This window comes from Echeneis naucrates, chromosome 7, assembly GCF_900963305.1.
Source record: "Echeneis naucrates chromosome 7, fEcheNa1.1, whole genome shotgun sequence".
In the NCBI taxonomy this organism is placed as follows: Eukaryota; Metazoa; Chordata; class Actinopteri; order Carangiformes; family Echeneidae; genus Echeneis; species Echeneis naucrates.
In genome coordinates, this window is record NC_042517.1 from 16,684,085 (window position 1) to 16,711,791 (window position 27,707).

At 40.7% G+C, this 27,707-nt stretch overlaps 4 protein-coding genes across 7 annotated transcripts; 1 reads left to right on the forward strand and 3 right to left on the reverse strand.

The window, feature by feature from the left end:
• Nucleotides 1–1,664: 1,664 nt before the first annotated feature.
• slmapb (sarcolemma associated protein b) lies at nucleotides 1,665–12,258 on the reverse strand. 2 transcript variants are annotated; one of them, XM_029506055.1, is made up of 11 exons: nucleotides 12,214–12,258; nucleotides 9,366–9,438; nucleotides 8,988–9,047; nucleotides 6,826–6,954; nucleotides 6,651–6,725; nucleotides 6,209–6,511; nucleotides 5,657–5,927; nucleotides 5,353–5,524; nucleotides 3,783–3,917; nucleotides 3,249–3,336; nucleotides 1,665–2,840 (listed from the first exon to the last, which is right to left on the reverse strand). In XM_029506055.1, the coding sequence occupies exons 3-10, from the start codon at nucleotides 9,037–9,039 to the stop codon at nucleotides 3,253–3,255; spliced, it is 1,221 nt and encodes a 406-aa protein (XP_029361915.1). In that variant the 5' UTR covers nucleotides 9,040–9,047; nucleotides 9,366–9,438; nucleotides 12,214–12,258; the 3' UTR covers nucleotides 1,665–2,840; nucleotides 3,249–3,252. The 2 variants fall into 2 exon arrangements, with proteins under 2 accessions (XP_029361915.1, XP_029361916.1); XM_029506056.1 differs by lacking the exon at nucleotides 12,214–12,258 and having other exon boundaries at nucleotides 8,988–9,050.
• LOC115046009 (ceramide synthase 5-like) lies at nucleotides 11,907–18,056 on the forward strand. Of its 3 annotated transcripts, none has more exons than XM_029506058.1 (10): nucleotides 11,907–12,441; nucleotides 13,594–13,705; nucleotides 13,896–14,026; nucleotides 14,117–14,174; nucleotides 14,917–14,967; nucleotides 15,126–15,218; nucleotides 15,716–15,844; nucleotides 16,127–16,233; nucleotides 16,728–16,890; nucleotides 17,376–18,056. In XM_029506058.1, the coding sequence occupies exons 1-10, from the start codon at nucleotides 12,266–12,268 to the stop codon at nucleotides 17,538–17,540; spliced, it is 1,185 nt and encodes a 394-aa protein (XP_029361918.1). In that variant the 5' UTR covers nucleotides 11,907–12,265; the 3' UTR covers nucleotides 17,541–18,056. The 3 variants fall into 3 exon arrangements, with proteins under 3 accessions (XP_029361918.1, XP_029361919.1, XP_029361917.1); XM_029506059.1 differs by having other exon boundaries at nucleotides 11,932–12,441; nucleotides 16,728–16,884; nucleotides 17,397–18,056; XM_029506057.1 differs by having other exon boundaries at nucleotides 11,971–12,441; nucleotides 13,594–13,696; nucleotides 16,728–16,884; nucleotides 17,397–18,056.
• On the reverse strand, nucleotides 17,308–22,525 carry LOC115046005 (NACHT, LRR and PYD domains-containing protein 12). Its single transcript, XM_029506050.1, has 9 exons — nucleotides 22,385–22,525; nucleotides 20,613–22,217; nucleotides 20,360–20,521; nucleotides 20,065–20,238; nucleotides 19,794–19,967; nucleotides 19,078–19,251; nucleotides 18,787–18,960; nucleotides 18,529–18,696; nucleotides 17,308–18,412 (listed from the first exon to the last, which is right to left on the reverse strand). Exons 2-9 carry the CDS (start codon nucleotides 22,205–22,207, stop codon nucleotides 18,343–18,345), a joined length of 2,691 nt encoding a protein of 896 aa, XP_029361910.1. The 5' UTR covers nucleotides 22,208–22,217; nucleotides 22,385–22,525; the 3' UTR covers nucleotides 17,308–18,342.
• A 1,139-nt stretch (nucleotides 22,526–23,664) lies between these two features.
• LOC115046007 (keratin, type II cytoskeletal 8) lies at nucleotides 23,665–27,416 on the reverse strand. The gene is made up of 9 exons (XM_029506054.1): nucleotides 27,010–27,416; nucleotides 26,611–26,819; nucleotides 26,441–26,501; nucleotides 26,241–26,336; nucleotides 25,929–26,093; nucleotides 25,605–25,730; nucleotides 25,136–25,356; nucleotides 24,099–24,142; nucleotides 23,665–23,979 (listed from the first exon to the last, which is right to left on the reverse strand). Exons 1-9 carry the CDS (start codon nucleotides 27,343–27,345, stop codon nucleotides 23,900–23,902), a joined length of 1,338 nt encoding a protein of 445 aa, XP_029361914.1. The 5' UTR covers nucleotides 27,346–27,416; the 3' UTR covers nucleotides 23,665–23,899.
• Nucleotides 27,417–27,707: the final 291 nt, after the last annotated feature.

Here is a 27,707-nt window from a genome sequence, read left to right on the forward strand (position 1 = left end):
GTCTCTCCCTGCAGCCAACAGTGTAGACCTGAGGTTGTTTTTTGTTTTTTTGTTTTTTTTCGCACAGACCTCTGGATGTCATGACATCCACAGACACAGAGACTGTCGGCACAGGCCTCCCCCTTATTGCGGTCCTGTGGGAAGACCTTTAAGAGGAGGCTGATCCCTGGGTGCCTATCAGAGGGCCGGCCGGGTATCCAACCCCCTAAAGGAAAGAAAAACAGAATTTAAAAAAAAAAAAGGAACAAATACAAGGCGAGAGGTTATGACTGACGTTTCAGCAGCTTATTTCCATTTCAAATCACTGAAAAGATCAAAACTCCTCACTGTGATTTAGGAAATTGTATGTAAGTTATAAAGGTATTTTATTAGTTGTTATAGGTACTCAGGACTTCAGCATGACTCATAACATAACTTGGGCTAAATTGAAGCTTACACTGTAAATACCATCTAATGGACTGTGCAGCTGCATCTCTGGTCTACAACCAATGACCTACATACAAACTGGAGCATAGCAAATGGACATGACAACTCGGCAGAGGGGCTTGCCTTGCATGGGAATGATTTTCAGTTTCAGGTTTATAAAGGCGCCGTCCGCGATCTGCTCGGGCCTCACACACAGTGGATTCCCCAGGTTGAGCAAGAACCTCACGTGACATTAGCCACTTCATCAGCTGTCCTGCTGCAACCTGGGAAGGACCCACGCCACAGCAACGCTTGCAGAGCAGAATGTTGCAGTCAAGGCAGCAGTCCAAAAATGTGAATCGGATGCCAACAACTCATCCACAGAGCTGCATTGATTCTTCCAGAGCTACAATTTTATTCGTGTTGCAAAATCTCAAATTCGGCGAGACATTTTGTCCTGTTGAGAAACACACTAAATCCTCCTTTCATAGAGTCAAGGTCAAAAGGGTCTGGTCGTTGCTTAACCCTCATCTTCCAGTAAAGGCCACCACAGCAGACACAGTGACTCAGATCAAGTTGTGCTTGTGTGATACTACATCACACCTTCACTTTAGTGCTCACAGAATTCATGTTTTACTCAGAAACAGATGCATGAGGAGCAAAAAACTGAGTTCCAACCTTTTCCTACTTCTGTCCAGCCCCCTCCAAAAAAAAAAATAAAAAAATAAAACCCAAAGTGTGAATGTGGATGAAAGTAGATATAAATGTCTTGCCAGTTTTTTAGTTTTTGACATTTTAAATATAAAAAGAAAATGCCTGGAGTGTCCCCATAATATGTATTTTTTTATTTACTAATTACTGAAATAGAAAATAAAGCAATGAACTCACTAATCAAGAAAAACTGAACCTTGCGTTTACCTTTTGAAAAATAATAAAACAATATAATCTAGTCTAATGCAAGTCAACGTTGCATCCACACGGTGCAATAGGAGGATTCCGAAGAAGGAAAAGTTCCAGCAGCAGCAGGCCTGACCTGAGCTACAAAAAGCTCAGTAGCTTCCGTGACTGCATGCTTATGCAATGACTATGAGGTGGAATTGGGAGCTTGAACACTTTAATTGAGGTCACTCTTACAGAGTTACTATTCATAAATGTTTAACCCAAGAAACTCTACTTTTCCAACTCTTTACAAAATAGAGATTTTGAGCAGATTTACAGGAAATCAAACTAATTCAGAATGTCCATAAACACAGTAACTAAGCATACATTGTTAATGCCAACATGTTTTTTTTTTTTTTCCCCCCCTCTCTTTTCCTTTTTACATACTCATAATGCATGCAAACATTTAAGTAACAGAAAACAGAGTAAAAACCACATATGCTTGAGCTTGTTTACAAATTCAGAGTAGTGTAGCAGTTTCAAAAACCATGACATTTAAAGTATTATTGCAGCTTTTTTTGTTGCCTACTGGTCAGACGTGACATAATCATCACCAGATAACACATAATATGAATATGTAATATTGTAATCTATTGTTGGTCTCAATTTTTTTTTTTTTTTCCCCCCTCTCTCAAATATTCATGTTGCGGGTGGCTTAATCTGGTCCATGTTTTCATTGGCTAAACAATGTTTAGAAAATAGGGAATGGACAAGTTGTTGAATTGTTTGATCCTGTTGAGAAATAGAAACAAGAGCTGTAATGTCAACCACACCTAAGGGGTTGGCAACTGATGCGGAAACAAAAAAAAAAAAAAAAAAACCTAAATGAATACATTTTATTATTATGCATCTTCGACGAAATGCCGATGGTTGAAGGGAAGCACAGAATCCTGTACTAGATCCTCTTAGGCTGAGTTGCTGTGGTTCTAAAAGTAAATAAATTCCTGCTTAGCTAAACCCTCTGCTTGAACAGCCCATTTCTGATAAGAGATATCAGAAATGTCCACCACGATCGACAACTGATGTATTGTTGTGTATCAGGGGCATCCATCAAGTACTCAATTTTAACCTGCATCATTGTGATATTTATTATTCTGACAAGTACAGAAATTAGTTACATTTAAGGAGGTTCAAACTTCAAAAATAACCTCACATATTTTTCACTAATTTACTGTGACTGGTACTTTTACATTCATTAATTAACAATTAGCCAAAATAGCAACCAATAAAAATAACTCCACTAGATTTGCACACAGAACTCACATTCTTTTATTAACTTCTCTGCCATCTAAAATAGAGGATCTTAAAAACTAAACAGTGTTAAGTAAGAGCCCTCCCCATTAATAGTGCAGATATGATAAGGGGGCAAGTTTTTCAGTGCAGACAAACATGGATTATTGTGTTGGAGTGAGTAGCCCTCAGGTCCTGAAGAGCACAGCCGCAGTCACAGCTGTCAGAGCCACAGCAACCACAGGTCCCCAGGTCATCCACAGTTTCTGAAACAAGTGGTGGCACACAAATGGAAATATGAGCATCACCATATGAAACCACCCATCCCAGGACCGCCAAAGCTTTGACAGAGGGAGCTTTCCATTGCGACCAAAGCAGTACACAGAGAACACAGTTAAAAACGGCTCAAAAAAAAAAAAAAAACAAAACCCACAAGGTAAGGCCACCCAGGCCAACTGAGAGAAACAGTTGTTAAGCATTAGCCATCCAAACAAGACAAACAGATGTTGGAACTGTATGATTAGAGGTTAGATTCCAGATACATTAGTTTTTGAAGATTCCCCAGAGGAAGGCATTCTGGGAAAATCAGGAAAACCTGATTAGGTCATGCAATGATCTAAAAGACACTGATGAAAATGAAAGATGTAGGCCAACTTGACAGGAGTAATGTGTACCTTACTACCACAATGCGCTGAAGCACCAATACAGCAAAGCCAGGATAAGGCCGATGACTATGGCTTGAACAGGCAGCAATAGGGATGTCTACAGAAGGGAAGGGATATTATAGTAATCAACTGCAATGGGACATACTTTAGTTGGGCGTAGCTTAATTAATAAACCCCCAAGTCAGTAGTCTGTCTATAATTGGTGTTTATACAAAACTCAATGTTGCACATGGCTGTAAATGTCTAAAAGCAAAAGAGCGGATGAGTGGAAGGGAGCAGGTGTGCTGAGGTAAAAAAAAAAAAAAAAAAAAAAAAAAAAAGTATTGGGATGAATCTCACTACAGATTCACCATTTATGCCTGGAGATGCTTCAGAAAATGTACGCATGTCAACAGATCAATGATGCTCCCAAAACCAATACAACTGCAGATGTTTGCTTCCTATGAAAATAGAAGCTATCAAACCTATGGTGCTATTATTTCTACAAATGATGCTACTCTTCATACATTGTCAAGGCATGACATGATTTTAAGAATCACCCACCTTTGCTCCTTTCTCCTGTAATTCCTTTAAGTTGGCTTTATACCCTTCAAGCTCATCCGTGAGCGACTGTTTTTCCTGCTCAGTCTTCTCGTATTTTTCCTTTAGGTTGGACAGCTCCGTCTTAGCCTCCTCATACTGCAAAAAAAAAAAAAATCATCATTTTAACTATTATTACTATAAGAATAATTGTAATTTCATGTAATCCATTGTAACCGTAAATCCTGCTAATCTGTGAATGGTTTACAGGCTTAATCTTCAACAGGACTTTAGATGATTGTCTTTTTCCTTATGCACAGTGCTCTACTACTGAATCCTGAGAGTATTTTCTTTCAGTCTGTTGCAACACCACATTGGGATGAATGGCTTGTAGTCTAAAATAAGTTCATCCATGCTGCCTTTAATACGTCCCTGCCTGTCTTGGACTTGTGTCACTGTAGTGCCCGATCCTAATCCAAACTACAGGATGTTTTCATTTTCATAGCTTTGTGATAGATGCTTGTGTTTTCCAAATCATGTAATTTGAGCAGTAATTTTCTTAGGGAAATGTTTTGGAAAGTGTGTTTCAGAAAAAGGAAAAAAGTGTTTTGGTATTCAAGTGTACTGCCCTTTCCCTGAACTTGCCAAAATCCAACAGTATCATTTGATTTCACAATTGATTTATCCCAACAAAATGCTTGAGCTTGTGGTTGGCATTTAAAATTCTGTTGGACTTAAACATTCAGCCATGCCAGCTGCCTCTCTGTTGGGCTGGGCAACTCCAATGAAAATCACAGAGAGCAGCTTCAGAGTCCGTCTTAATTGGTTGTCTCAAAATAGAAGAAAAAAAAAAAAAAAAAATCACTCCTAACTGGCTCAAAATACCCAAGGACGCATACTTAGTCCAGCTTTTATATGAGGCCTAAACCCTCACCCTCTTGACCAACCTAGAGAAATGATCCTGTGTACAGATGTCAAATAACAGTGAAGCAAAACATCTAGCATAGTTCACAACAGTCAATACAAAATGGTTGTATTTAAAACTATTAGGTGATTTGAAGTACATAAAGACTCATTGGAATGGAGTCAGATTAACACAGTCAAGCAATTGTATAAACCACTATTTTTGAGATATACTTGTCATTGATGTTGCTAAATAGCAGATGTGGACATACAGTACAATCAGAAATTTGTTCAATTGTTAAATAACTACACAAAATTTAATGTGTAATATGTATTAAATTCTCCTGTTGGAGAGTAATCTTTCAAGAGATTTCTCCCCAACTCTGCTGCTGTTGTGCTCTTAGGATTGTTTTGACCTGGCTCACAGATCAATAGACTATCATGTGCTTATGTGTATAAATGATAGAAAAAAGACTGGAAGTCGTGACCGTCAATTCAGGCTGCATTAATGCCTAAAAACACAAGTCAAGACTGAGTCAGTAGCAGGATTGAACAATGTGAGCAAATTAACACAGTCTAGAGCGACTGTGAGGTCAAGTCCGAAATATTGTTAGGCATGGTCAATATGATAGTGAGATTCTTGTTAATTGAGGGCCTAGCCAACTGATACCGTCATTATTTGAGGGCATACCTCTCTCTGCAGAGCTTTGCTGTGACCGTCCGCCTCATCCAGTTCAGTTTGTAATTTAGTGTTATCCTGTTGGTGCTGGAGGTGCAGGGATGTCAGCCTCTTCTCCAACTCCTCCTGGGATCTCTCAAGGGCTTTGAGGCTGTTGCTAAGTTCAGCATTCTGGGCATGTGAACTATGGAAAGAAAACAATCCAGAGGTGATGTTTACAGTATATACTGTAGTAGATTCTGGAGCAGAATCAACTAAACAGTCAAACCACAAATGTGGAGGTGAAGCTGAACTGGTGGTAATATTACACTCTGACCTGAAAAGGTCTTTTTCCAGCTGCTGCTGGATCTGCAGCACTGCCTCTTTCTCAGAGCGCAATGCTACACATTCACTCTGCAAAGTGCCCTTGTCGTTCTGGTGACTCTTGAGGAGATCCTCCATCTCAGCCCTGAGGGAAGCACATTCATTTTGCAGACTGCTCTTTTCCTTCTGATGCTTATTCACAATGTCCTGTTTCTCAGAGCGCAGGACAGAGCATTCCTTCTGAAGGCCACTACACTCTACCTGCATGGACTGCAGTTCGCTAGCTGTGGAGGGGGGGGAGGGAAAAAAAAAAAAACACAGTTTATGTAATGCTGCATGAGCAGATGCTCAATTGTTAATTAGCCAACTTGCAGTAAAAATCATTGCAAACATGTTTCAAGGTTCATGTAAGTGTATATACATACATATACTAATATTTTCACAATATTGCCATTAAGGGTGATTCCTTAATGGTCATATTTAAAAAAATAAATAAATCTGAAACTTAATACTATGTCAATCAATCAACATAATTGCCCCTTTCATTATTTGCACCATTTAGTACCTTGTATCTCTGCAGTTTTCTGCCACTGCTTGCTCTGCTGCTGAAGGTCACGCTGTAGATTGTCAATCTCGTGCTCATATTTGTTGGCAGTGTGACGCCACTTGTCCAAATCCTTAGAGACGGTTGCCAGGTTAGTTTGGATTGCAGTGACATCACGGTCTCGCTCAGCAGTGGTGGACTCCAGTGCACGTTTCAGTGACTTCACCTCATCACGCGCACTCTGCAGCTCCTCGTTTGAACTGGAGGAAACGTCAATCTGCTCTCTGAGAACACCAATTTCATCTTGGAGCTGCTGCAGCTGGCCTGTCCAAACCAGGGTCAATATTTAAATTATTTATGTTGGCATTTTTACTGGGATAAGACAGAAGTACAACTCTGCCACTTTGCGCTTCCATCCATCATTTGCAAGCAAAAGCAGGTGGCTTTATACACAGAATTGTACCTTGAAGACGTTTTATCTGTTTTGCAGAATCATCAGCTTGTTGTTTATTTTCTTTTCTTTCTTCTTCCAGCATACCTGCAAAATATAACTTAATTTACTGTATGCATTTGTGGGTGGCTGTATCTAACCAACAGAAAACGGTATTATTATTATTAGACATGATTTTTAACACTACCCTGCAGCTCCATGCATTTTTGTTTCTCAATGTTGGCTAGCTTCTGGGCCTCTCGAAGGTCATCATTCAAGCGCTGGATAATTTTATCTGAGTCACCAGCAGACCCCATATTTGACCTGGTCATGTCACCTGAGGATGAAAAAAGTAACGATTAAACCAGAAGATCTCATGAGAGTACCTAGCTCTATGAACAGAAGTTAATTTCAAAACAAAAATCACTGGAGGGCATACATAAACATGAGAAAGTAAAGTTTAAACCATAATGATACATAAATCAAAAATGATAGCAATTCAAGTTTATGAAAACAGAAGGCTTACTCACAGTTGCCCAAATATTTAACCAGGGCTTGTGCATTAGATTTTTTTTCCCCAAGATATTAAAATGGGCCTATTATACTAACTAATTGCAACCCAGAAATAGACAACAGTGACATACGTGCCTCAAGCACGTCTGCAATGCTTGTTAACGGTTACTGTTACCGTAAACAATACACAAAGGAAATGGACTAGCCAACGTTGCCAGGGGTCTGTTGTGTTTCCTAGAGGGGAAAGAACCTCCACAAATACTTGGGCTTTGCACATGTCGAGTGAATATCTAGATCCCCTAATCTACCATGGATACAAAAAGACATGACCTCATCTTAGACTGCATTTGGCATTGGCCAAAAAAAAAAAAAGCAAGGTAGGTCATGCATGTACACTAGAAATGGGCACACAAAAGCACCGGGGCTGCTATTAAATGCATTTGTTTTGAAAGCTTTAATTTAGCTACATTTGGCACACATGGCTATATAAACTCACACTCATTTGTTGTGATGTAGTGTGTTATATCACTAAAATAAATAGTTAAGCAGTGCCACCACACATTGGTAAAGGCCCCTGAAACTATTGGGTATGAAGCAGCTGCTGGAGGCTGGTGGCACCCTCTGACTCACATGACCACCATAACCACCACCAGTGTATGCCAGACAAAGAATGGGTGGGCAGTGCTACGTCCTGCATGTGTATATAAGGTTGTCTGTTGCTTCATGCATGCATATGTATGAGTGAGGGTCAGAATGTGAGTGGGCTCCCTGTATGCAGAGCTGTCTCTGTCCAGTTTGTGTGAAAGATGAATGCCCTCTGAAGAGAGCACGAGGGATAGAGGGCATCTCATCATCCATCGTGTTATCTTTAGTAACATTAGTTATCATAGCCATTATGCCTAAGTGTCACAGAATAACACCTGACGAAGTGATAATGGGATTAGTCTGAGTAAAAATACTTCTGACTAGTTGGGGACAGAGCAGCACAATGCCTCAAGTCGGCCAGGGGAGGAAAAAAAAAAAAAAAAAAAAAAAAAAAATTGTGGGAGAAAGTCTTTTTTTATCTCAAGCGCTGAAGGCAAAAGCCATCATGGTCCATCTTTCCTGCTGTCGGTTCCCTTTCAAATTAAATGTGACAAAAATTTGAAGCTTATCACTACTCAAACTGAATGCCAGAGTATTCAATGAGTCCCTAAAATGTGACTAAATTGACATAGAAGCAATGTTCTCAGTCACAAATACTTCCAAAATATACTAAATATGCTTGATGCTGAAAAATACGGTCATCAAATGACTGAGCTACCGATGTCGTGAGTGCACTCTTTGCTTTGTGCTCCCTATGCACTGTACTGTGCAGTGTAGCATTACAAACTCATTCATCATACAAAATTGATTCATTCACTAACTTGCAGATTCCATCTGAGCCACACACTAGATTCTTATGTTCTATCCATTGCACTCATTTCATTATTCCCTGGATTTTAATAAGTCTCCCAAAATGTCAGCTAACACACATTAGTCAGCTGATGTGTCCTCTGTGTAAAGAGATTCCATTTTCTAATAAGCTATTACCATTAGAGAAATCAACCTCTCAAACAAGGCCATATATAGCACTTTAAGCTCTAAAGCGTACAAACTGTCCTTGTAGGTCCAGAAACTCATTTTAACTGTGACTCATGCTTTTCCCCCCCCCCTCCCCTTATACTGCGAGTTAGTGAGATATGCTGTGTCAGGGAAGGGCCAGATGGGGAGGAAAAAAAAACAAAACAAACAATGCCAAGTCATTCACTGTTGGTCCATTAAAAAAAAAATAATAATTAATACTACAAATAATAATAATAATAAATTTTTTTTTACCTTTAATCAGTGATACATTATTCAGCGGATCACTCAATTCTTTCTCATCCATTTTCTTATCTGCTGAAAAAAAACAAGACACAAATATGAAGACGATAAATGCATATCAATAGAAAAAGTGCTTTAAATGTTGTCATACAAAATATATTTCAGATATATACCGTCCCTAAACTGATCAAGACTATGTATGTATTGTTAAAGGTTAAGTATTTTAGTTTCAAAAAGGTAATCACAAAATTGCATCTTCACTAGAGGACATAAAACACAAGTACTTTTGGAACTGGCAGCTGGTACATTCTGAAAATTTCCTTTCGGGAATTAGGTTACAGACAAAGTGCTAAATAAAGGTTAAAAACGAAACTTAGCATGAAATATTACCTTATGTGATCCAGGAGCTACAGTTCTCTTGTTTAGGCTACAGCAGTCCCTGACATGAAGAACGCTTCTCCAACTATCAGATATTTTCAGATGCGAAATGGAACAGCCCAACGGGGAAGGGAAGGGGGGGGAGCAAGGGGATAACAAACACTGTGCACAAGACCTGCCTGCTATATCGTTGGACTGCAGGCAGAAAAGAACTGACTGGAATAAATGCACAAACACTTGAAGTGTGGTTAATAGTCTACAATCAAGGTAAACAAGATTAACATCCTCAAAATAAAATAAAACAACCCCCTATTTAGAGGCTGAAGTCCACAGCCCCTCAACAGTAGGTCATGTATCCGAATAGGGAATCTCGGAAGCTGCAGCTGCATACTGACACAGAGATGTTTTGTTCTTAGATCTGAGCTGCTTTCTGACCAGTTGGTACTGATGTAAAAGTCTACAGAATGGCAGAGGATAGGGACTGCTACTGTGAGAATGTGTTTTATCTATGTAATGCATCCACCTCCTGTTTGTTTTGCCCTGAAGGCAACTCTCTCTCTCTCTCCCCCCCCCCCCCCCCTTTGTATCCATGAATTATAAGTTAGACCAACATGCCACCTTTGTATGAGCTGTATGTTTTATTTAAGTTATATTGCACTATAAAATACCTGACGGTCTTCACAATGGCAATTTTCAGTTCACAAACTGGCTATAAATTTGTGAGAATACCAGGAAACTTAAAATTCATCAAATTGTGTAAAGTGTGTGAAAAAGAAACCAGGAGGGTGCTTTAATGAGTTTGGATTTTGCTGAGAGGCCAAATTCCTGCCTGAGATATTAACCTTTGCTGGGCAATTAAATAGTGGAGGTAAGTGTTTAAGATAAAAAGCTGCAAATAAGTGACATTTTTTCAGTCAATCTTCAACCATCTAACTCCTTCTGCAGAAGACTATTAACAGTGGTGATGGGAAGTTCAGATTTTTTTTTAGTGACTCAGGTCTTTTAAATTTTGTTCAAGTCATTCGTTCATTGGAACCAGTGTGGCGCTTTAGCTGTCATTTGAGTAGTGTCTGAAAAAGCACAGCTTTCAAACACTGAAGAGCAACATGGTTTGCTTCACCTGGCATATAATACACAAATGTGCTTTTGTTAATCTACTGAGCACCGTTTTGGGCCATGGGCCATAGCCTGCTATAGTTTATTTGCTGGTAGGAGAGTGCTCCACCTATCATTAAAAAAAAATAATAATAAAAAATAAAAATCAATCAATCTCATTCTATGATGGCTATTCACTTTAGCCTACCTGGTCACTGAAGACCCCTTAGTATATGAATTTGTTCCAACAGATCCATCCCATAGCTATATGTCAGATAGCGCTCCTCACCAGTAACAACAACATTGGTCATGTTACTGCTGTAACCACGTGAGTAATGAACGAAAGACCGGAAGACCCGTAGTTATGAGTCGTGAATGAATCAGTCGCGCCTACACTGAGAATGCGCACTTGTCATGTGACAAGTGAACGAGAGACTCAGGCCGGAGGACCCTATGTTATGAGTCGTGAAAGTCATGATTCCTACACAGGGAATATGCGGCAGAAAGACCCGTTCTTGAACGAATCTGATTTTGACCACATTTCATAGGTGAACCTTTGCTTTCATACACCTTTTTAACATCAAGGTTTTTTTTCCTTAATATCACCTTTGTACATCGTAAACTTAGTTGCAATGCCAGTAAATTGAGTTGATTGTTTCAGAAGTCAACAAGTGCGATAAGTGTGAAGAAAAAAAAAAATTAAATTGAACACTTGACAACTTCATAAAAAAAAAAAAAAACAACAAAAAAAAAAAAAAAACCCCACACTCGAGCTACACTACTTAATTGAACCGTAAGTATTACATCTAACAATTTTTACATGTCCAAGGCCAAGAGTAATATTTGATCATTGGTGGAGCAAAACTCTGAAATATAGCTGTTGGCGTTACGCCTGTAACGGCTAATTAGCATGAGCTAAAAGTCTATTAGCCTAACGGCTAATCATTTAGAGAGAAATGGCTCCATTGGCTTAACAACTGTTATGCTTAATTATTAGTTTTAATTGGCAGTAATGTGTTCATCCCTCCAGGGGTAAACTTAAAAACAAAACCTTGTACTGGACTACATACCACAGGTTAAATATATAACTAATAATTAACAACTTCCACGTGTATCGAAGTAACGTTTAGACCACTGGTTGATAAAAATCTAAGGAATATCGATATGTTGATATCAATTGCCTGTCACGGATAACTAGCATTAGCTAATTGATGTTTGCGTAACGAACTACCTTCATCCGATAACCCTGTTAAAACTACTTTAATAATAAAGTTGCACGCTTAAGTTTTCAAATGAAGTTACAAACACTTCGACAAATTCATTCCCGCTGTCACGATTTCCCACCGAACAAGTCCAAATTATGATAATACTTATACTAATGCTAATTGGCTATAGCAGCTAACTCACCTGGGCTAATTATAAAAATGGAGGTGTAGTTGTCAGCTAACTTTTTTGTATTTCTGAGGCGGTGTCTCTCACTCAGGCCGGACTGGAGCACAGCGGTAATGCGTTCATCCCTACAGAGTAAAAGTTGCCTCATCGGTGATGTGGGTGTTGCCTTTCAGCCCTTTCACATTCAAGCTAGCGGTCTGCCCGACTCGACAGGAGCCGAGCAGAAGTGATGCTTAGTCCGCCTGAAGTCAAAGCGGAGAGAGGAGGCGAGGACGCAGCTGCTCAACTTTTCCTCAGAGCTGAAGCAACACGCCGGATGTCCGACAAGTAATCCTCCCTCTCCCCCTTCCCCCGCGTCAGGTTTTGGATTTACCCGTTTTTGATTCTCCTGCAGCTTCTGATCTCCGGCGTTTTCCGCTCCCCCGATGACTTCCTCTATCTCCGCCTGGATTTGGAGTGAGCGGTTCTGGCTTCCCGAGAATGTTTCCTGGGCGGACCTGGAGCATCCACCACCTGGAGAGGAGTACCCCAGAGCGGGACACATACTGTACGCGCTGCCCCTGGCTGTCGGCGTTTTCCTGCTCAGGCTGCTCTTTGAAAGGTAAATCAGGTTCATACTTAATTGCTACAAGTAGTTGTGGTGTCGTCTCCTACGTTGATACGTCTGCTCTCAGTGACTGCACAGCTGAAGAGATCCAGGCCGAGATTCAGCTGTTCTTCATTAACCAAAAATCAACACTGCAAAAAGTATAGTTCACCCTCAGCAAGAAAAAATACACACAATTTCACAGTTCCAATGATCTTGTGTTAGCTCTGTCAAACTTTGAATAATTTTGACATTTGAGAGAAAGTCATTTATAATCAAATTAAAACCATCCCTTTGATTTCTTTTATTAGGAAATAGTTCCTCGAATACAAAACCTGCAAGAGTTTCAATTGCTGTCTTTGTCTCAGCCTTTTGTTAGCAATCCATTGAGGTGCTGAAAAGAAAATTACTCCACAGACTTGACTGGCTTGTTTACCTTGCCCAGCAATGGTAATTTTGTGACAACAAAGTCAAATTCCTTTTGTGAACATGAGAAACTCCACTGACTTCGGAGTATTTTAAACCCAGCCTGTGCAGCCTTTCTCAATCCTAACTGAGAGTCATGTCTTCACAGAAAAGTAATTTTAGGTCACACAAATGGGCCTAACTTGCTGAGGGCCATTTCATTTTCAGGAAACTCACACGCAAGCCAACATGCAGTGTGTACCTCTATTCATTCAGTCTTTTTCCACATCTGGGATGTCAGATAAATGGGATGTTGTGGGAGTGAGATATAATACGTGTCTCAGAGTTTGAGCAGGAATACTGATCAACTTTACCAAATGATCTTGTGACACACAGCAGTATTTTGGTTAGAGGCCACCCTCCCATCTCTGTCTCCCATACTCTCACATGACAGGTCATCATGCTCTGTTTAAACAAGGTGTTACATTCCCCCGTCTCTGCCATAGCCTCTATTATGCCCCCCCTTCCCTCCCCCTAAGACGCACACATGCACGTCAAATGCAACTTTGTGGGCCAACTGTGAAAGTTCGACAGCATATGTCAGTCAAAGAATCATTTGGTTTGTAGTCCACTTGTTTCTGTAGCCAGTAAAAAAGTAAAAGTAAAAAGTCTCTTAATGCCACACCATCTCTGTGTCCCTGCCCCCACCCACTCTCTTTTTTTTTTTTTTTCCTTTTTTTGCCTCTGTCTGTGTGTATACAGGCTAGTGGCCAAACCCTGTGCCCACATACTTCAGATTCAGGCGGGAGTGCCTCGGCGAGCTCAGCCCAATCCTATCCTGGAGCAGCTCTATCAGTCTAAAGCGGTGCGTAAGGCCTATTTCAGTTTTCATTTCAGTTTTCCTCTGCACACTAGTGCACTGATGTTACTGCACTGAAATACACTACCACAGGCATAATGATGTGACCATTAAATACCTCTTATAGTGTGACAGGCATAGGTACTCATACAGTGGTTTTCCAAGGGAAAGCAGGTCATTTGCAATTGTATTGTGTTGTATTCAGTGTCCAGACACAAGGCAATTGGAGGGACTGTCCAAGCAGCTGGACTGGGATGTGCGAAAAATACAAAGATGGTTTCGCATCCGTCGAAACCAAGACAGGCCCAGCATGCAGAAAAAGTTCTGTGAGAGCATGTAAGTTCCTGTTACACAAACTGCTGTGTAGTGTGACTTACATTCATGAGAGGAGAATCTCTACTAGAGCAAAATTTTCTTTCATTTCAGGTGGCGATTTACATTTTACCTGGGGATTTTTATCTATGCCATTCGCCACTTGTGGGTGGTAAGTTGAAAACGGCCTCCTATGGTTTTATACGAAATTAAGCTACGGCTTTCACTTTTATTGAAAGCTGAATTAATGAAATCAGAGATTGCCTTAAAGGAGACGCCTGTCTCAAAACAATGGCACGCTGCCCACAAGTACAATGAAACAATATTTCTTTTGGTGTAAACATTAAACCCCTTGTCTTTTTCAGTGGGTTTATTGCACCCACTTGGAGATTCAGTAACACGAGGTGCTTATCTTGATGTGCTCATCTGCTTATAGTCAGAACAGAATGGAAAGTTAAGTCAGTTTTTATTATGTCGTGCCCAATCAGAGCAGAAGTTCAGGGCACTGTTCATTTCAGTAGCTCTAAAAAAATAATCTTTATAATACTAAAAATAGAAACCTTTACCCTACAGTGGAATAAATACATGAGTTACACAATTGTGTGTGTGCGTGCGTGTGTGTGTGCGCGCGTGCGCGTGTATGTACAATAAAAAAAAATTTGATTTGTGTAACTCAGACTGCTTAGGCTTTGTACTGGCTTCACTTAAACTGTGAAAAGGATTTTTACAAAAAATATCAAGACTTTGTTTCTCCACAATTATACTGGAGGGACACTAGCAATGGAGTTCTTAAAGCTACGTATAAACACAAACTATGTCAAGCAGAAACTGTTACATGTTCATATTGGCATCTGACTGAGTGTAAAATCTCCAAACCCCTCTTTTAATTATATCCATATGTATGTTTTACTCAGTCGCCTTGGATGTGGGACACCAGACAATGTTGGCACAACTTTCCTTTCCAGGTTTGTTTGTTTGTGTTTCTTAATTAACTGAACAATCCTATTTAGTTTGCCATGGTATTATTCTAATTAGTTTAGCACATGCAATAGCATCATAATGTTTGGAGGCCTGTATGGCTGCATATTTGTTAAAGGTGTTTCTCTTTTACTGCCTCCTGAAGTCTCTGGTTCCTGAGCAGTACACCCACTATGTAGCTGAGCTGGCTTTCTATTGGTCTCTGATGTTTTCACAGTTCATAGACATTAAGCGTAAGGTGAGTCAACATCAGCTTATCCTACATTATAGTGCAGCCTCTCAATGGCCTCACTGAATACATAACGCTATTTTTGTCAGAGCTGATTTACCAGTTTTTTGTTTTTTTTTCATATTGTTTTGTGTCCATTTTTCTTAATTTCTTTGGACACCGTGTTTACAGGCTCAACGAAATGGAAGAAAGGTCTTTTGATTCTGTGCTCTGACAGAACAGGTTAGGCAATGAAATGCTGCAATGCCTTTAAAAATCTACCCCCCTTGCATACAGCTTAACACCAACCTGCCATCCCACTGTTGACACAATGTCTTTTAGTCGCTGTTGTAACTTCCAGCTTTTAGTACAAAAGCCAACAAGTGAGGATTAGTCTTCAACTAGTAAATTCTTCTCATTGTTCCTTCAGCTGTGGGAGTTTTTATGAGTTTGCAAATTCTAATTGCTGACTGAAGCAGCTTGAGTTCCTCTATCTCCCTGTCATCTCTTCATTTCATTGGTGACAGGATTTCATCATCATGCTTGTCCACCATCTGGCCACCATAATCCTCATCACATTCTCCTATGCCAACAACATGCTTAGAGCTGGCACTTTGGTCATGTGTGTGCACGATGCATCTGACATCTTCCTCGAGGTAAAGAATTTATTGGCCAAAACTTTGTGTGTGTTTGTGTGTTTGTGTGTTCCAACCTGATTTGAGGGATGGCTGGGTTTAACTCAGCCACTAATTGTTGGACAAAATGTAGGTAAACACAGCTGGGAACACATGAGGCTGGAAATCCTGGGAGGTACTTCTGCTACCAGTGTGGCAAAAACATATTATGACCAACTGGCATGTGAATGATAAGTAAACAGTGAGATATTTGTTTGATATTTGATCACATTATGAATCATGAATACTTATTTATTTCTCAAGGCAGCCAAATTGGCCAACTATGCCAAGTACCAGAAGCTATGCGATGGCCTGTTTGTGGTGTTCAGCATAAGCTTCTTCCTCACTCGCCTTGTCATCTTTCCTTTCTGGTGAGGCAAAGATTTCCTATACACATCACATGACATAGTTTTTAAATATTTCACATTTTTCTTATTTGAAGGCACTTTACATTCACCATCTCTCACCAAAGATTATGTGCGTTTATTGTTCTCGACACATTTTGATTAAAGTCATATCGATGGTCTCTTCTGGCAGCCTATTCTTTAGATTTCACAGGAAAAGGCAAAATGACTATAAGAGCAGACTTGTCGATATTTGATGATGTTTCCCTTAAACATGCAATAGCAATAATATTGAATATTGCAATATTTCCCACCAATTACAATGTTTTTGAAAGTAAGCAAATAAGTAGTTTTTCCTGTTTTGCATAGACTGACTCTTATTTCACGCTATCACTTGCCTACCATATACCTATGAAGTAAACTATAATAATACAAAACTGAAACATAAATTCAACGATTTATGTGCAGGAAACAACCCTCTCAAAGAAAATGTAATATCCAGTAACGTGCATTTGTTGTAGGATTGTTTACAGTGTTCTGTTTGAGAGCTGGGAGATTGTTGGGCCATACCAGGCGTGGTGGCTGTTCAATGGGTTACTCTTGGTCCTGCAGACACTTCACGTCATCTGGTTCTACCTCATCACTCGGATTGCTGTCAAAGCCATATTCAAAGGAAAGGTTAGCGTGGTAATCTTTTTTTCTTTTCCTCAATTTCTATCTAAGTGGTTCTAGGAATGGCATGATCAGCCTTTAGTGAAACTTCTTAACTTACTATATAGATTTTTGTAGAAATTGAAATTGTATACAATTCATGAGCCCAAGGGAATGAAAATATCTGACACTGATTATTTACTCATTTTTACTTTATTGCCACCATGAAGTTGACATGGTTTGATTATTGAAATGTTTCAACAACTATTGGACCGATGATAAATGAAAGGCTCCTTTTGACAATCGCCTCACAGTTTGCTGAAAGGCTGCTTGCTGGGATACATTTGTAGTTTTGAGTGAAATGTCTTGGACTTTAGCACGGACACTAATGTATAATGTCATTATAATAATTTTACTTTGCTAAGCAGGCTAACACAGTAACATTATTGCTTTTTTTTATTTATTTATTTTTGCTTTTTTTTTTTTTTTTTTTTGTCATAATTAAAATAGTAAAACAGCTATGTGAATCCTTTTTACAGGTGTCAAAAGATGACCGCAGTGACATTGAGAGCAGCTCGGATGAAGAGCTTTACTCCAATGGCAGTAAAAATCTCCGTCAGACGCTAAACACAAAGGACAACAGCCACACTGGGAATTTTAATGGAGAAGCTCATGACCACTGAGAAGCAGGAGGACATCCAGTCTGGCTTCATTCACCTCCTGCAGGTCTCACAGACATACCTTGTCATTTGCCTCCTGAAAGACATTAACTTTTCTTTTTTTTTTTTTTTTTGTGCTGCGTCATTCCAATGGATGGAGGACTGGACACAAGGCATTTCCATGCGTGGAATAGAGACTCTGTGTCTGTGGTGTCAGGTTTACACCGTCTGAAGTTTACTCCTGCCTTTACATAAAATGGTAGACAGAGGTGTGTGTGTGTGTGTGTGTGTGTGTGTGTGTGTGTGTGTGTGTGTGTGTGTGTGTGTGTGTGTGTGTGTGTGTGTGTGTGTGTGTGTGTGTGTGTGTGTGTGTGTGTGTGTGTGTGTGTGTGTGTGTAGTTAGAAATAGCAGCAAACACATAACACTGCTACTGACAAAATTGCTATTTGGGAATTTGGCAATATGATTTACATCTGTGTTTATATTAAAAAAAAAAAAAAAAGTCACTGCATTTGCCTCACAAAATGTACGGCTTACTTTCCTGTAAGATGAGAAATTCCAAAGGCGTAATATCTCTTTAAAATGCCAAAGTTATCTTAATAAAACATAACTGCATAAAATCCAGTCCCAAATGTGTCAAGGGACCTTTTATTATGTCATAGATGCTGAAATTGATTCTATAACAAGTGCAGCTAATAACTGTATAATAATTATGTTTGACCTAAGAAGGGTAAAAGCAACAATTTCCCACTTTGTAGTGCATCAGCTCAAATACTATGTTATTTCCAAAGCAGTCTGTGAGACGGCTCAACCCATTCGCCCTCTTCAGAAATTCACTTTACCACACTCCTCTATCATGTCCAAAACGTCCTCACTGAAGTCGTTGTACTTCAGGCTGAAATAGTTACAGACAAGAAGCAGTGGTTAGATTCTTGTTTCAAAGGGCTTTCTTGTGCTTGGAAAGTTATTGTAAATTGTAGTTTATAATTAACCAAAGTGAATCACGCGTACCGCAACTCCTGCATGTTGGGGCTGTCCTCCATTACTTGAATGAGGGCTGGGACAGAAACATCAGTCAGAGAGTTATTGCTCAGTTCCAAGTTCTTCAAAGTCTTACTGGCTCTTATAGCAGCACACAAGTCGACAACGCAGGCGTCCGTCAAATTAGTCATTTCAACACTGTAACAGGAAGAAGCAGAACGATATGGATTCAGTGGACACTGTAATGTGGAAATAGAAAAGACACAAGAAGAGTGTTGGGTGACTCACTCCAGTTCCTCCAACAGACAGTTTGGATGAGCAACAGCAGCCAAAAGAGGCTTAACCCCTTGATCTCCTACTGGATGCATACCGACAAGCAGGGACTCAAGTTTAGAATTCCCGCTACTGAGCACTGAGCCCAGCTCTTCAAAGACAGGCCGAGTTAGCTCACATCGTTTCAGTCTGCAGGGTGGAGCAGATTATGTGGTTTAACGTGTGCTTATCTGAATTTCACCTTATATTTGTGAAAGGTGGTAGTTAACCATGGAAAAGTCTGAGGAATGTTAATGCAGTGCCTACCCCAGTTTTTTCAGTGGACATCCGAGTTGGCTGAGAGCTTGGCAGAGCAGCAGCCCCCCCTTCTGGCCCAATTCATTCACTGACAGATCCAGTTCTGAGAGGACACAGTGCTCTGACCTCAACGACTCCATCAAATGAGAACAGCAGGCCCCGGTCACCTCATTGTCAAACAGTCTTAAAGAAGGAATAAAAGATGAGTAAGAAGTTTAATTTAGTGCCAGCGGACATCTAGCAAACACAAGTGAGACGTGCACCACGCACAAAGATAATATTCATTTCAAAAATACTCTTGGTTGTTCAAAAGAAAAGTGAAATCCATCCATCTAAAATAACAGACTGAGACGCTGATGTCATAATAATACCGAATGTTTTTCAGGCCCATGAGGAAAAGGGTTTTTGAATACATATTTTTTTTCCCCCCATCTATAGTCTTTTTCCTGATTTGGGGTTCCCACACCAAGTCAGCTCTGTGACTTGCAACATTGATTTGGCTGTAGATTTGACACCAGATGTCCTTCCTGTCGTAACCCTGCCCATTCCTCTGGGCTCCGGGCCTGTGCATGTAAAACATGCTCTCTACCACTGAGCTGCGTCCCCAGCTGTTTCTGAATATACAGTATTCAGCTAAATACTGGATGTCTAGCTTTTGCTAGTCAGGCAGAATATGAAAGGAAAGGCAATAACTGCACTTTTATCATCTTTAAACACAGATTTACTTCAGGTTTTGCAGTTTGCAAAGGGGGTGCTTCAGGGCCTTGGACAAAGCCTCCACTCCACTGTCACCAATCCTGTTTTGTATCAGATCCACTTCCATCAGCTCTGAACAGCCAGAGCACAAAGCTGCAGATAACGCTTCCATGGATGCTGCAGTCAACTCGCAACCTTGTAACCTTTAAAGAAACAAAATAAAGTCATTCAAACTAAATTTTAACCCTGCTGGAAAAATACCAAATCTAATATAAGACTAGATTTATATTTTATACATACTTGAGCTTCTGTAGTTTGCATTGCGGGTTGGACAGTGATTTGCACAGCTTCATCAAGCCCTGGTCCCCGACCTTATTGAAACTGATGTCACACACACGTAACTGAGAGCTGCCTGAGGTCAGCACAAGCCCCAGATCTTCACAGCTTGTCTCAGTCATTCCGCATACTGTAAGACTGCATTAATGAAAAAAAAAAAAAAGATATTACAAATGTATTAATTGAATTGCGTTCTGTCTTTGAAAAAGCTGTGGTAGGATAACGGCTATGTTTAAAGGGTGCCTTGAGTAGATAGTACTTTATATTTTGCAGTTTAGAGTCTCTCAGTCCAGCACAGAGGATTTTAAACTTTTCCTCTCCGAGGTGAGCGTGCCCGAGATCCAGCTCCTTAGTGACTCCTCTGCTGATAGCCGAAGCCAGATGGAGGACGGCCCCTACACTCAAGGAGCTGTCTGACAAGCTGGGAGACACAAGACTCATATCTGATATGTGATGGCAGAAACACCTGAAATAAATGATGACTCCAAATGTGAAATTGTAACATAACTTACATTATCTGATGCGATAAGCTCATGGCTGGAACGAGGACTTCTGCTTGCTCTTCTGTGAAATTTTCGGTTCTGTACAGATTCAGCATTATCAGCTCAGTGAGGCACGTCATGACATAGTTCAGAGATACACTGTCCTGGAGGCTCAGGCCGCCGTAGCTGAGGCCTGTTCGTGCTGATGGTGTGATGATCTCTTTCACCAAATTCTCATTTTGAGCTTGATGAAGCATGTGGTAGAAGCGGATGTGCCTGTCTTTTTCGTAAGCCTTAAGTGCTTCCTCTGAACTGCTTTTAAACCAACTTTTGAAATTCATAATCTGATCAGGGTCGAACTCCCCCAGCAGGGTCTCCAATGGTCTGCGCTGAATTGGCTCGGAAAGTCCTGACAAGAAGAGGTCAAGAAATTTTGCACGACCTTTCTGCTCTTCAAACATTTTCTCGACGCTCCCACCTGTTGACTTGTCCAAAAAGAAAGACATGGCCAAGATGAACTCCTGCATCTGCTGGGAGGTGAAGGAGAACACACACGTGTCTGAATCCAGATTACCGTCTACTCGCAAGAAAACACCAACTGAGGTGAGAAATTGTTGAAAGCCAAAGGAATTGAGTTCCTCTCTGGTGCAGCTTGAATGGTGGCTTAAAAAGCAACGAGGAGCCATCCTGCCGAGGGCCAGCACTAGCTGTCTGCTGCAGGCCTTGTTCAGTGAGAGCGCCTGAATCAGGTTAGTCAGGATATCTATACACACCTGAGATAGTGTCTCAGGAAGTTTTTTTCTAGCATCCATCAGGGTCTTGTAAATAGAGCAAACTGTCCAACAGAATCTAGGAGAGGTGCAGAAATCATAAAATCCTAGAGTCCTTTCCATATGTACTAGTGCTTTATTGGCAGCAGCTGGGTCAGTGAAGAACCGATTGAAGTAGGCTGCTCTTTGGGGCTTCAGAAAACCCAACATTTCTATCTGGGTGCTTTTCAGAAACGTCAGACGTTTAGTGGGCCTGGTTGCCACCACAAAGGCAGAGCCTTTCAGAAGTGATCCATGAAACAGACTGGCAATCAAACAGGACACCGAGACTGCTTGGCTGGGGTCGGAGCAGAGGGTGTGAACTGAGGGGTTCAGGTTGTATTTGTATCTATCCAGATCATCAAAAACAAACAGCACCTCTTCAGGCTTCTGTAGAATTGGTGGGATGCACTCAGGGGGGATACGACTGTGATGGTTTTGCATTAAAGTCTCCAGTGACAGCACAGCTTCAAGACTGTTCATTTCCCTCAGTCGGAAATAGAAGACAAAAGAAAGGTTTTGAAGGTGATCACCTTTTGCCCAATCCAAAACTAACTTCTCCAGTGCAGTGGTTTTACCCGAGCCTTCTGGACCCATCAGTATCACGGTTTTGGTTTCAGCTGACAGAGCAGTGAGGATGGCATGATCAAGGGAGGACGGGGTGTCATCTTCATTTATATCTGCCACTCGATCTCCACCAGCGAGCTGGGATATGTACCTATTGCTGTTTATCACACTGACAGGCGGCTCTCCACCCAGGAGTGTTGACAGCCCCTGTGGCTTCAGGATGTGAGTCAGCACAGTGTCTTTGTCCATTTGTGTGCCTCTGTTGAGAACATGAATGCACGAAAAATAGTTCACAGCTGCATATGTGTAATTAACTCTAACTCTCTGCTGTGAAAGCTGCCCGCCCACATGTCTGCACATACTGTTCACATACAGCATACAATTTACAGTGGAATTTTTGAAAACACTGAGAAAAAATTAAGTTACCTTAAACACAGGGCTGCGGAAGACAATGCAGATGTCTGTCAAGAAAGAAAAGCGTATCCTGACAGTGCGTTCATTTAAGGCCGAAGTTATGCCTGAATTTGAGATTGCAACACCAGTTTGTCAGTTAAATCAAGGGCGGCTTAAAACAGGAAGTACTTTTTCTGTGTTTTTTTTTTTTTCCCTGAGCGTTGCCTCACAGGCTCAAAGGGGCAAGTAGGTTCAGGCAAATGGTATGAGCCAGTTTGAACACATCCTGTAAGAACCAACACTGGGCAAATTCTTGGTGGGAAACCACTGCGTTGCCTCACAGAGGCCTGTTAGTACAGCACACAAAGTATTACACAATTTCAGTCGCACACTATAGACTATTCATTCAAAATATGAATCATAAACAATGCTTTATAAACAGTTTAGGCTCCTGGTAGCATATGATAATATATGCTAATATGTTGATGACCACAGATCAATAACACAGACTATTTCTAACATTCTTCTGAAGTCAACCACTCAGCATTTAGTACCTACATTATATTTTACTTTTAATATGACTAATTCATTGAATACCTGGTCTTGGTCATCAATGAAGTAATTTTTTGGATACACAATGTTTTTACACTCTGGAACTTTTACTTCTGCTCAAGTAAGAGACCTAAGAACGTTTTCCACAACTGAAAAAAGAACACATATATGAAATAATGTGTGTGTCTCAAACAGTGAATCATATCAATTGTGTAACTAATAGTAACGGATGATAACCTATGTGAATGAAAATAATATCCCCAAAATACAGACTGCAATCATAGTTAAGGTTTCATGGGTGCAATCAGATGCTGTCAGATGCGTTTGAAAATAAAATTATTCCTCTCTTCACACATAATATAGTATTATAACAGGGGAAACTGTGATAGAGCCCTGAATGCACACTGCCCCACATGTGCGCTTTAGGCTGTTCGTCAGAAAACAATGCTACAATTCATCAAGACCCACTTTCCGCCATCTCTCCTGTGTCTCTGAACTCCAGTTCAAACTATGAGGCAGTCCAGGTTGACAAGTGCTGCAAGTACATACAGTATTCTGCACTGTGGAGTGTGTAATTGTCAGTTAATTGCGATAATGTGAAGATTGTCATATTTAGTATCAGTTCAACGGAATAAACCTAAGACTTTTTTAGCCAGTTAAGCAAAAGATAAAAACGTGCAGACAGAGAGCAGCAATATGCAGAAGGAACAAGCCCTGAATTTAAGGTTGTGGTCTGTCCGTTAAAGTCAGCACACACTACACACTTGCAGTATGTTTTATTGGGATAGAGACAGAATAACAAAATATATTGAATTCAATGTCCATTTATTTCTTACTCGTGAAAAATTAGAGTTAATCATTATAGCTGAGTTCATTTGTTACATACAGAAAATAAACAACTAACACAAACATTTGGCTCATGGGTGCAGCTGGCTCACTGTAGGTTACAAGGAAATGAGGTAAAGCTGTTCAGAGTGAAGCTGGGTGATTTCTGCCTCAGTTGTAGGATCTGTCTCCGGTCTCCACTGTCTTGATGAAAATTGGGCCTGACCTTTGCCGCTGGTGGGTATAAATGGCTGATAAAAGAAAAGAAAAAAAAAACAAAACAAAAGATGGCCAAAAAGTTACACACACAACACAGACAGAATGTCAGTTTAATCCCAGTGACAGTGACAAGTGTTGTGTCATCGCTTACCGTTGGGCACCGTTTGGATGTTGAGAACAGACTCCTGTCCAAGTCTGTAAATGAGAAAGCAGGAAATATTCTGAAAACACTGATGGTGATGATGAAGAGCATTTGTCAAAGGGGAAGCTCCCTGCAAAGTCTCTTTTCAGTTATGGGGTGTAACTGTTGCATCGGTCAAAAAAGGTGCATGACGCCTTTTATGACTCAAGAGGCAGCTGGCTCTCCATAGAAAAGTTTGGCAAACATCAAATGTTAAAGGTTGTGGACCAAAAGAGGTGATTAATCTTCAATCTTTAAGTCTTCCTGTGAAGCTGTGTCACTTGTCAAAATGTGACCTCCTGTGGCAACACTGGGAGAAAACACGCACAACAACTGCTTTTCTGATCATTCCTCCAGCTTTAGAGGATGCTTTCCTACCAGATGTTAGACACAAAAACATCTGAGCAAAGTACAGATTCATACAGTCCAGTTCCAGAAACTGACTGACAAAAGAGGAAAAGAGGAGCAACTTGTGCGGATGAAACAGCTACACCCTCCTCAAATAGTCGACATCCACAAATCAATAAGCAGTATTGTAGCATTCCTGACAAACAGGCACATTTTTTTTTTTTTGTCTTGCTCTGTCTTTCCTATATCTGAAAATTTATTTCATGTGTTTAACTGCCACATTTTTAATATTGTTTCACAGCTATTTATTTTTATTGGCAAAACACAAACATTCAAAGTAAATCTTTGCCACGCTGTTGTTTAAAGTGATAAAACACAAATTAAAAATAAAAGCTCAATCCGCGCCGATGCAGTCAAAAGAAAGTGAAACCATTTAAAATCTGCTGTTGCAGTCAGGTTTTTAAAGACCTTCTTTTTTCTTTTTTCTTTTTCTCAATTGTTTAGTATTACCACTGTGTTTTGGTTTTGACGCACACTCAGAAAAGAGTATTCACGCTGACCATGGTATACCAGACCCTTTTGGACCGTTTCCATAAAAACCAAAATGAAATGCAATGAGGTTGGTCATTCAGATAAGTCATTGAGATCAACCCACTCACCTCGCCTCCTCTCCCTCCAGGAGTTTCCTGTAGGTGGAGATCTCTATGTCCAGGGCCAGTTTGACATTCATGAGCTCCTGGTACTCTCTCAGCTGGTGAGCCATGTCCTGTTTGGCCCTCTGCAGAGCCAGCTCCAGGTCCCTGATGCGAAGCTTGGCTTCTTTTACAGCCGCCTCCCCACGCTGCTCTGCTTCAGCCACCTGCGCCTCTAGAGTGTCGCACTGAAAACAAAACAAAAGAAAGTATAAAATGCCGACTGTGCAGAGATAGGTTTTGTAAGCAGTCAATGGCATCCTGAGCCTGTTAGTTACTCCTCTCAGGTATAACTGGAGCAGACTAACATCTAGACCAAAACGATACTGTTTCATAACAATTTGGAGTCATTGTATAGCACGTGTCAGTTTGACCCACAAGCCACTACAAAGCAAAACCTGAACCAATTGTTTGTTTCCCATTTCTGTCCACGTACCTGGGCCTTTACTGCATGGATCTCATTCTGCAGGCGGGAGATCATCCTGTTGAGCTCAGATATTTCTCCCTTAGTGGCACGCAGCTCATTTCCATACTGGTCAGCGTCAGCAGCCATCTGGTCAAACTGGTATGGCAGAGAGCCAACAGAGGAGAAAATCATTAACTCTCGGGTGTGACAGGAGTGATTGTTGTCAGGAAGAAAGGGCAGACTTCAAACATTTAAAGCTTTAGTTGACCCCTTTTCTGTTTTTACTTTGAAAGAGAAACTTTAAGCAACATGTGAATCTTCTCAGATCTAGGCTGATTTATTTTACTTCTTCACCTTGGTCTTGTACCAGCTTTCTGCTTCTTCACGGCTGCGAGTCGCAATGTCTTCGTACTGCGCCCTAACGTCCGCCACGATGTGATCCATGTTCAGGGCGCGGGAGTTGTCCATCTGCACCACTACAGAAGTCTCCTTCAGGCTGTCCTGCAGCTCATGTAGCTCCTTTTCCAAAACAACGCAAACAACAGAAAACATAATCAGGATGAGTACACCTTCTAAAATACGTATATATCTTTAAAATATATATATATATATATATTTTTTTTTATTTAATATTAGAAATTTGGGGAAGATTTTCAGGTTCTATACCTCATCATAAAGAGACTTGAGGAAGTTGATTTCACTGGCGATATCAAACAAGCTGTTATCCAGTTCAACTTTGGACAGGTAGCTTGCATCCACATCCTACAGGCAGTCAGTGGAGAAAGCAACTTTTTCTCAGTAAAAGGAATTATGAATCTTTGAACAAGCCATTCATCAGTGTCGCACTCTCACACAGCATACTGTACCTTTTTGAGCATGACAAACTCATTCTCTGCCTCATTCCTCTTTATGATTTCCTGCTCATACCTGAAATATACCACAAATATCGCATTATACATAAAAATCTCATCAGCATACATGTACTCATACTAATATTTCTCTTCTTGCTGGTCTACAGGCCTGATAAATGTCTTACTTGGTCTTGTATTCGTCCACATTTTTGTGCATGACATTGTTCTCCACATCCAGTCTGTGTTTGTCGTTATTGAGAAACTCCAGCTGTTTTTGCAGGTTGGCGATGTGGGCCTTCAGCATGGGCTCGACATCAGAGGGTGCAGCCGTCTGTCCCTGCAGCAGCTTCCATTTGGTCTCCAGAATTTTATTCTGCTGTTCCAGGTATCTTACCTGTGACACAAGGAGGAAGCACAAACAAAATTAAACATATCCCAGCCCCTTTTTCATATAATTTGAATATAAGGTCAAATTACAGTACACATTATTTCAGGGGTCAATAGTATATGTATTGTATAGAAATTGACCAAAGTGATTTAAAACGGACACAAAAAGTTCATCAGCAGGGAAATTTCTTTCCTACCTTATCAATGAATGAGACAAAGCGGTTGTTCAGAGTCTTGATCTGCTCCTTCTCTTTGGTGCGAACAGCTTGGACAGTGGGATCAATGTCTATCTTCAGGGGGCTGAGCAGGCTCTTGTTGATGGTCACCGGTGTAATCTGGTTTACAGTTCCAGTGCTGATTTTGGGGATGGAGTACGATCCCATGGAAAAGCTGCTGAAGCCGCCTGATGACATGTGCTGTCCTGGGCGGTTGACGCGTTTGGTCCTCAGGCTCATGGTGTTGCTGCGTGGAGATTTCGCTGCTTGACAGGATGTAGCAGTCTTGTGGAGAGTGATTGTGGAGATGTTGTGCATCTCTTATCATTTGGGTGTCATTTTATAGGCAGAACTGGGCGTGGTGTATCAAGGAAGTTATGTGTCTCCCCAATGCGGGTAAACCAGTCTGACACATGCCACCTGTTCTCCCACCTACCCCCCCGCCCCCCCGCCCCCCCTTTGTTCCATGTTTTGGTGGAATTCACTTCTGCTCTGTGATTTCAAACATGCTGCTTTTGAGCGATACTTAATAGTCAGGAATGTGATCTATGTTAGACATCCCAAACGATTTACTCATAAAGGATTAGAGTGCTGATGGAACCACAGTGAATATCTGTATTGGCTTTAAGCCTTAAATCGGTTTCCATCATGCACCTCAGTGCTGAATGAGTGTGTGTAGG

What these genes read in the sequence shown, in the direction of transcription:
- slmapb (XM_029506055.1), bottom strand. Translation starts at nt 9,039, where the DNA reads ATGGATGAGAAAGAATTGAGTGATCCGCTGAATAATGTATCACTGATT. An exon ending in AAAATGCATGGAGCTGCAGG is followed by an intron (nt 6,726 to 6,825) that starts GTAGTGTTAAAA and finishes TATATTTTGCAG; the next exon opens with GTATGCTGGAAGAAGAAAGA. An exon ending in GCAAAGCTCTGCAGAGAGAG is followed by an intron (nt 3,918 to 5,352) that starts GTATGCCCTCAA and finishes TTTTTTTTGCAG; the next exon opens with TATGAGGAGGCTAAGACGGA.
- LOC115046009 (XM_029506058.1), top strand. Translation starts at nt 12,266, where the DNA reads ATGACTTCCTCTATCTCCGCCTGGATTTGGAGTGAGCGGTTCTGGCTT. An exon ending in CTCAGGCTGCTCTTTGAAAG is followed by an intron (nt 12,442 to 13,593) that starts GTAAATCAGGTT and finishes GTGTGTATACAG; the next exon opens with GCTAGTGGCCAAACCCTGTG. An exon ending in TCATAGACATTAAGCGTAAG is followed by an intron (nt 15,219 to 15,715) that starts GTGAGTCAACAT and finishes CATTGGTGACAG; the next exon opens with GATTTCATCATCATGCTTGT.
- LOC115046005 (XM_029506050.1), bottom strand. Translation starts at nt 22,207, where the DNA reads ATGGACAAAGACACTGTGCTGACTCACATCCTGAAGCCACAGGGGCTG. An exon ending in TGTCTGTTGGAGGAACTGGA is followed by an intron (nt 18,697 to 18,786) that starts GTGAGTCACCCA and finishes TTCCTGTTACAG; the next exon opens with TGTTGAAATGACTAATTTGA. An exon ending in CCCAACATGCAGGAGTTGCG is followed by an intron (nt 18,413 to 18,528) that starts GTACGCGTGATT and finishes TAACTATTTCAG; the next exon opens with CCTGAAGTACAACGACTTCA.
- LOC115046007 (XM_029506054.1), bottom strand. Translation starts at nt 27,345, where the DNA reads ATGCACAACATCTCCACAATCACTCTCCACAAGACTGCTACATCCTGT. An exon ending in TCAAGTCTCTTTATGATGAG is followed by an intron (nt 26,094 to 26,240) that starts GTATAGAACCTG and finishes GTTTTGGAAAAG; the next exon opens with GAGCTACATGAGCTGCAGGA. An exon ending in CATCCAAACGGTGCCCAACG is followed by an intron (nt 23,980 to 24,098) that starts GTAAGCGATGAC and finishes TTCTTTTATCAG; the next exon opens with CCATTTATACCCACCAGCGG.